Source organism: Linepithema humile, chromosome 7 (assembly GCF_040581485.1).
Source record: "Linepithema humile isolate Giens D197 chromosome 7, Lhum_UNIL_v1.0, whole genome shotgun sequence".
NCBI classification, from domain to species: Eukaryota; Metazoa; Arthropoda; class Insecta; order Hymenoptera; family Formicidae; genus Linepithema; species Linepithema humile.
The window spans coordinates 6,016,833-6,024,439 of NC_090134.1; the positions used below are offsets into that span (position 1 = coordinate 6,016,833).

The following is a 7,607-nucleotide window of genomic DNA, read 5'->3' on the forward strand; positions in this document are numbered from 1 at the left end:
TGGTTGATGCTGTTTCCGCACAGTCGCGTTGCAGTCTACGTCCATTGCAGTCGCGTGTTTACACGTGCTTATCAGTGCTTACAAACATTCTAAACTATGAAAAGAGGTTATATTTTTGTTTAATTATGTTTAGAAAACCGGCAGTAAAGAAATAAAGATAAATAATGGCAAGCGTCCCGGAAAATATTGAGGAAAAAGGACAAGAGAGTCCGATTCGATGCATATTTTTCTCCGAGTTTCATCATATAGTAGGACCTAAAATTACATGTCAAGTTAGAAATGCATTATAATATAAAATGTAAATACTTGACACTTTTTGTACTTACAACTTACGTGAATTATTACTTTGCAGGTGCCTGATAACTTTATATCCAAGGACATTTTTGACAATGTTAGTGTTTATATTATACCAAAAGCACAATTGCAAAGGAGCACTATTACAATGTAAGTTTCAGGAACTAGAATTACAAAGATTAATCAAACTAATCAACTCTCTTTTCATAAGATTCATCTAATTCTTTCCTTTTTGCAGCACGTTGAAAGACTATAAAATCCTAGGATTTCCCGTAAAGATTGATCATAAAAAATATGCAAGAAACGCATTTTATTTTAATTTATGTTTTGTCTGTGATGCAAATGCTCGCACTGTTCACTATGAGCCTGTAGTTAAGAAGATGTCAGATTTTTTGGTGATAATTCTTTATAAATATTTTTAATATTTTAAAAATAGGACAATTCATGTGTAATTAATTTTATATGATTGTTAGATGGCTTTGGAAATAGAAAATTGCTTCTTATCTGCCTCAGATGATAAGACCAGATTAGCAGAGATGCTTGGACAAGTGATGCAGGATTTAAATCTGCATAGGATGTGTACATTAACCGGTAAATTTTATATGCAGTTTTAATATGAAACACTTTATTATAACGCATGACATTATGTATGATATTTCAGAAGGGACAATGACATCTCATTTAAAAGTAGTGAGATTAGCACCAGAGCCCAAACCTGTTCTTGATCATCAAGTACCAATATTCTTAGAAGGCAGGGAGACATTCCAGAGCGATCAGTGGGATCTAACTACGCAGCAAGTATTACCTTACATCGATGGCTTCAATCATGTGGCGCGTATAGCTGCCGAAGCCGATGTAGAGAATAATTTAGTCAAAAGCTGCGTGCAAAATCTCGTGTGAGCAATAATCGAAGAGAACTTGCATTTTCTTAAACAAAAAGATCAATATAGAAGTCACGTTTCAAATTTTGCAGATATTATGGAGTTGTGACTCTGATTCCAATATTCCAATATAGTAATGTTTACGCCATAACTCCGAAATTAAGGCAGTTGGCGGACGATGTCAAATTACAGGAGAGGTGTATAGCATACGCTTCTAAACTACGTAAGTGATTTTCGAAGCAGACAGCGTTGCACGAAATCTGAGACAAAGTACATAGATTATTTTTTCTTTTAGCCAGACAGCCTGCATACTTTAGGGATATATATCGTATGTACTCGAGTATGAATTATGGCATTAGCATGAAGGACTTGTGCCAACGTCTCAATCCACAAAACTTACGAATAAATGAGAGAAGGCTGGTACAATTCGGTTTAATCGAGGGGCTTATCAGGAGAGTATACAACGTGAGTATCTCAAATAAGTATGCTAGACATGACAGTAATTATAATTTACCACTATGCTTAGCAAAAGAATTTTGTCATATATAATAAAAGTTTATATTATAATTTAATCGTTTCTTACAGTATCCTGTACTTCTGCCCGGTGCATCTTGCAGCGAAGAAGCGAAAAACAATCCAATCTATAAGTATTTTACAGGCACGTATAGCCTCGACGAAATATGTTGTAGCACGGGCCAGTCCGCGGCACAAATCGAAGATATCATCGAGCGCGATCCGAATGTCCTAATGATATGGAAGTGATGCTACAAGATCCAATAAAAGGACAGCTAAAAATGAAATAGGCAATTTGTGACATGTCGTTACGAGAACCGTTAAATTTGTACATATGTGCGTAACAATATTTACATCAGTAAATATCTGACAGTCGACGAAGAATTTTTTAATTTTAATTCCATAAAAAAATCTTGTTTGTATGTAACTATTGTATATGCAATAAAATAAGAGATGCGTGATTTATACCGTTTTTAAGACTAAATTTAAATCTCCGCTTTTTTTTCACACCTGATCAAATGATTTATTGAACATTCTCGATCATTCGTTTCACTTCGTTGATGTAGATGTCTGGTACTTTGCTCTCTCTCATCTCTTGGCACTTTCGCTCTATCGCATCTTGCAATTTCTTTTTGCGCATCGCAGTCTCCGCGCGGATTGCCAGGCCGTCCTGGAACATCTTTTGCCGCTCAGTGATGCGCTCCCGTTCCTTTTCATTTACCTGCCGGGAGGGAAATAATACACGCAATTGACATACATCTTGTTGCATATGGCAACTTGTTAAAAATTTTTTTTGCGCAAAAGTGATACGAACCTGCTTTAATATTTCACTACGGTGAATTAAAGCCTGCTGTTGCTTTTGCTCGAGCTCCTTCTTTTCTCTGCAGAAAGCTGTTTGTTGTACGCGCACGATCTTCTCGAATTCACGCCTATTTCGCTCGATCTCGATAGCTTGCATTATTCGCTTATTGTTTATCTGCTCTTCCCTTTCTCGCTGAAGAATCTTTTGTGCCTCCAATCTCTTCAGCGCTTCTTCCTTCTCCTTTTGTCTCCATTCCCGCTCTACTTCTTCCTGAACTCGAGCCGCGTTGATTTCGTCAATTTGCGCCTACAAATTTGTCAGCTCGATTCGTTCAGCCAATTAAAACTTTCAATATTCTTATTAAATGTCAACTTCAAATATGCATACACCAACAAAATACATTGACAACACGTATTAAAATAAACATTATCAGAATAGCAGAAAGATAGTTCATAACATGCCATATAGATTAATTTTACGACGCGATAACGTATAACAGTTAGTTTCCTGTTAAGTGTGAGTAATCATGATAAAAAATGCGGAGTGCAATTTCGAAAGGAGAGCAGCTATCGTAGATAGCGAGGTCTGACGTGGCCGCTCGTGGATTATTGACCTTTGACAATAGGCAGGTGGTTGAAACACGCAAGAGAATGGAAGTAGGTAATTATAGAAGCGTATAGGACAATGCGCAATGCGATGTGATAATATATCATCAAATTATTATATTAGAGAAAATTCAGGGATCTAGCAACACACTTTATGCAATTCTTTACACATTACACAACATTTTACACTGTTGTTCGATATAACTACTCGACACATTTACTTCAAGGCTATCGCGAGTGTGTGTTTCAAGATTCGTTATTCCATACCTGAAGCTCATGCGCCTGCATCGTTCGCGTCGCTACTCTGCTCTTCTCTCGTTCCTTTCTTAATTTTTCTAATGTTTGCTCCTCCGTTTTCTTAGCCTCGCGTTCCTCCTTCAATCGATGGTAGTCTTGTATTCTGAAAGAAACAACAAAAGTAAAGGATTGAAGACAGTTTCGAAGTACCGAAAACAAAAGTTCCCAACCGTAGATCTATAATTCTGTTTTCCTCCTGTTCCATAGCCTTGAAGTGCTTCAATTGTTCGTTCCCTTCCGCGAGCTCCTGCCGCACTTTAGCGTTCTCCGCCTCCTTGTTGCGCAGCTTCTCGATCTCGTCCTGCTGCCAGGCGATGTTCTTCAAATTGATTAGCCGGCTCTCCTCCTGCTTTCTCTCGAACTCGAGGATCCGCTGTTCCTCGTTCTCCACAATCTGCTCCTTTAAGGTCTTCGCGAATTGCGTCCTCTTAGCCGCCTCCTCCTGTTCCTTGCGCAATTCCTCCTTGATCGCCCATCTTCTCTCGTTCTCCATCACGTCGTTCAGCCGTTTCTCCTCCTCGAGAATCTCCCGTTCTATCAGCTTCTTCTCCACGATCTACAAACGGACAGCTAAATGTACGAAAATTAGGTATTACAAGGGCGCTACATTAAATCGGAAATTGATCGTAGATTCGCCGTTTACTTGGGCGTCGCGAATAGCGCGGCACTTAGCCTCCAGGATAAGCCGATTGCACTTCTGTATCTCCTCCTCCTGATCCAGACGCATGTTGTACGCTCGCTCGAGGATGTGCATCGTCCTTTTCCTCGCCTCCTCCTCGATCTCCCTCGTCCGCGGATCCTTCTCGCGACTCTTCTTCATGTCCATCCGGCGAATCGCCTCCTTGCGCTCCATGCTCTCCCTCATCAGCCGCTCCTTCTCCATCTCCGCGGCTTCCGCGGCCGCCTGTCTCTCCTCCGTCGTGCACACACGACTGCGCTCCTTCATATACTCGTACTCCTGTCTCGTTATGATCTTCGAATTGATCGCAGGATCCTTTGCAGGGATCAGGCGCCTCCTCGCGCCGTTTTTATCCCTCATCTTTCCAGCCTGTCAGATTTGCGATCATTAATTTAATTTACAGTTCGACAGAGATATTACATATCATTTTTCTGTCTGATGCTTTTAATACAGCGAGATTAGCAAGCGAGCAGGTAAGCTGCGCGTCCCGCTTTATGATCGATTACCTTTGCGTAAACTGTATTACCTCTTTCCCCTCGCACGCGCTACTCCTCCTCAAATGGATCGGTTTGTCGCCGTGTGCGCGATCGCAAACCGACGGCGAACGAATCGTGTACACGCCCGGCGGAAATTTCGAGTCGCCGCGGCACTCGAAGTTGCCGGATCTCGTTTTTCGCACCATAGTCTTGGTCGACATGATCACGCGTCGATGACCGCAATCTTCTCAGAAAAAATGTCATCCGAAGAAAATGTCCTTCGGTAAACGGTCCTTCATCGAGATATCGTTTCTGTCGCGCGATGCTTTACGAGCCGCAGAAATAGCTGCGTTCGCACGGCGCGTAGGCGATGATCCTTGATATCAGCAGCGAGGCGAGAAAAGCCAAGGTAACCTGATAGGAGCGACCGCGGCGAGATACTGTCGTTAACTGTTTGCCGATGAGTAACCGTTCCTTTGTTTGTTCGATAGAAGGAATTATGCCGGAGATACAGGTGGCCGATCGCGTTGCGAGGATATCGTGTTTCGGGCTACCACGAACGGACTGCGATAGCGAGCAAATGTCTCGCAAATGAGCGTACCGGCTGAAAAAAATATAAACATATATTTGTTAATAGCGAGAATAAGCAGAATTTGTCGTTCGCTCGAAATAAAAAAAAAAAAAAAAATGCGAAACTCTATTACAATTGCAAAAATATACAATAATACATAATAAAAAAACCGCACGTACAAACACATATGTACACACGCATAACGTATCATTTTAGCTTATAAAATAAAAATGATTTGCGTGACGCATACGAGAGACAAGGAGGAGAGAAAAAGAAAACTTGGTTGGCAACGTGGAATTACACTTATCGATATGTATGCATATGCGTACGTACGTCTATCGCGTGAGCGAAATTAAGCGGAGACCGCAACGATATACACAGCGGCAGATAAGCCAGATAAAGAAAGACATAACTCATGCTATTTGAAACGCGTCTGTTTTTCGAGGGAAATGCAAGCGATCGATCAATGATTGTTATCGGAAGATAGAAACAACGACGTGTCCTCCCTCTGCATTTTAATATCACGCGTGATGCCAAATGCATACATAAAACACGAATCGCTTTTCGCGATTATATTCGCGACAAAGATGTCGAGCTCGAGATTCTTATGTCAAATGCACTTGGAAATATCTCCATTTCTGAACAAAAGAGACTTAAACAGAAGTTTGGAAAAATATTATCTCTTGCTCAATCGTTTAAAAACACTAAGAAACTGGATTACAGCATTTAATTTGCAAATAAGATAGGCTCGTGGAATGACGTTGTCATATTTGAACAGTTGAGAAGCACTAAAGAGGAAATTTCATGTTTATCCGGCAGACAATAGCATTCACCGGCCGCAGATTTAACAATTGAGCTATTTTACGCGTCACGGAGCGTCTTAATTAATTAGTTTAAGTTAATAAGAACAATTTGGCGCTGCCATTGAGCGAAAGAATACAGCAGAGGTGCGTTAAAATTAATAGGTGGGCGAAAATTCGCTCGGTATTGAAGGCAACATCACAATAGCGGCGTTTGGAGTTTGAATGTTTGGACGGATTCTAATCCCTTCAAATTGCAAACACTATATACGGCTATTGTAACGCTGCCTGCAACGTGTATTTAATGTCGCTGAGTGAATTTTCGGCCACGTTAATTTTAACGCATCTAAAGCAATGCATCGCTTCGGAACAATCGATATTTTTGATATCCGCGTCTTCATTAATAATCCGTTTAAACATTCAAATTCCAAACACTATTCACCACTATTGTGATGCTGCCTTTAGCACGCATTTAATGTCGCTGAATGAATTTTCGGTCGCATTAATTTTAACGCATCCAAAGCGACGCATTGTTTTAGAGCAATCAACATTTCTGACAATAAAATATTCAAATTTTCAATATAATTTTAGCTTTGTATCTAATACTGCCATCAATTGTATAATTCATACTCAAGCTCTGTTCTCCTCCTTTCACGTACAATTTATTACTTCTCATCAACGTGAGCTATCGTTTTTTGTTCTTAAAGATCTTGATCTTCCAGTTCTGCGCATATTGCGTGAGTAAAAATCGCAAGTATATATTATAAAATAGTTTTAATAACTAGGAAATGTGGCACACCAGCGTGGCGAGCAATAATTATCCGATCAATAACGCAGATAAAAGTTTCACACAAATGGTTAAGCGTCTTTAAACGACGATTCAAGAAGGCAATCGATCGTCGTAATAGTAGGGTCGTAGTTAGCGCTACATGTGAGTTAAATTTAGTTCAAAGTTTGAGTCTTCAGCGTAAGAAGAAAGGAAAGGCGGTTGATCCCTAGCTTGAAAAAAGAACAGACCAAGTGACGTCTATATGATAGAATGGACAAGTGCCTTTCTCATAAAAAACATAAAATACAAAATCTGAATACTTAATATTTCTTCAAGCTACCGTCAGCAATCTATCGATGATATTCACGACGAGTCCAAGGATCGAAAACGCTCATTGTGAGTATTCCGATTGTAAATGTGCAGTATTTTTATAACTCTCTCTCTTTCATTTATATTATAAATATATTACCTATTAAATAATTTTTCATCCATTTTGTAAATTGCAGCGCGGCCGACCGCTTAGCTCGCAGCATAGTAGCGGAGTGACAAATCTATCGTCGGACGTGGATTGTCGTCGTTGTCGTCGTCGTCATCGTTGATCCGTGGAGGCTCTAACGACGACGGCAGTCCCCCACGGTAACGACCTCGGTAATACCACGTGGCGCTGCTATGTACCTCGGCGCGATCACATTCGCGTGTTGCACACCGGCTCCGGCGCATCGCGGTCTGTCCGGCGCGTCGCGCGTCCCCAGACTTCGCACGACAAAACGGACCGCGAGACGGCTTTGAAGTGCCGAGTGACGATGAATTATCGATGACAGGCGTTTCGTCTCGTGTATTATGATAAGAAGCGCCGAAAAATGAATAATCACGATGAATCGCTGAAAGCACAAGAAATCAAATATCAGATCTCGCCTTCA

General features: G+C 40.7%; 2 protein-coding genes across 2 annotated transcripts; one reads left to right on the forward strand and one right to left on the reverse strand.

The window, feature by feature from the left end:
- The first annotated feature begins 26 nt into the window (after positions 1 to 26).
- Nprl2 (Nitrogen permease regulator-like 2) lies at positions 27 to 2,172 on the forward strand. Its single transcript, XM_012360619.2, has 8 exons — positions 27 to 272; positions 353 to 444; positions 533 to 689; positions 768 to 885; positions 956 to 1,190; positions 1,268 to 1,398; positions 1,471 to 1,640; positions 1,761 to 2,172. Exons 1-8 carry the CDS (start codon positions 165 to 167, stop codon positions 1,935 to 1,937), a joined length of 1,188 nt encoding a protein of 395 aa, XP_012216042.1. The 5' UTR covers positions 27 to 164; the 3' UTR covers positions 1,938 to 2,172.
- LOC105668311 (cilia- and flagella-associated protein 45) lies at positions 1,710 to 7,356 on the reverse strand. The gene is made up of 8 exons (XM_012360617.2): positions 7,157 to 7,356; positions 4,598 to 5,151; positions 4,036 to 4,440; positions 3,563 to 3,948; positions 3,363 to 3,495; positions 2,503 to 2,796; positions 2,199 to 2,409; positions 1,710 to 1,963 (listed from the first exon to the last, which is right to left on the reverse strand). The coding sequence occupies exons 2-7, from the start codon at positions 4,766 to 4,768 to the stop codon at positions 2,212 to 2,214; spliced, it is 1,587 nt and encodes a 528-aa protein (XP_012216040.1). The 5' UTR covers positions 4,769 to 5,151; positions 7,157 to 7,356; the 3' UTR covers positions 1,710 to 1,963; positions 2,199 to 2,211.
- Positions 7,357 to 7,607: the final 251 nt, after the last annotated feature.

What these genes read in the sequence shown, in the direction of transcription:
- Nprl2 (XM_012360619.2), top strand. Translation starts at nt 165, where the DNA reads ATGGCAAGCGTCCCGGAAAATATTGAGGAAAAAGGACAAGAGAGTCCG. An exon ending in TAGGATGTGTACATTAACCG is followed by an intron (nt 886 to 955) that starts GTAAATTTTATA and finishes ATGATATTTCAG; the next exon opens with AAGGGACAATGACATCTCAT. An exon ending in AGCTGCGTGCAAAATCTCGT is followed by an intron (nt 1,191 to 1,267) that starts GTGAGCAATAAT and finishes CAAATTTTGCAG; the next exon opens with ATATTATGGAGTTGTGACTC.
- LOC105668311 (XM_012360617.2), bottom strand. Translation starts at nt 4,768, where the DNA reads ATGTCGACCAAGACTATGGTGCGAAAAACGAGATCCGGCAACTTCGAG. An exon ending in GCGCTATTCGCGACGCCCAA is followed by an intron (nt 3,949 to 4,035) that starts GTAAACGGCGAA and finishes GTCCGTTTGTAG; the next exon opens with ATCGTGGAGAAGAAGCTGAT. An exon ending in TGCAGGCGCATGAGCTTCAG is followed by an intron (nt 2,797 to 3,362) that starts GTATGGAATAAC and finishes ACAAATTTGTAG; the next exon opens with GCGCAAATTGACGAAATCAA.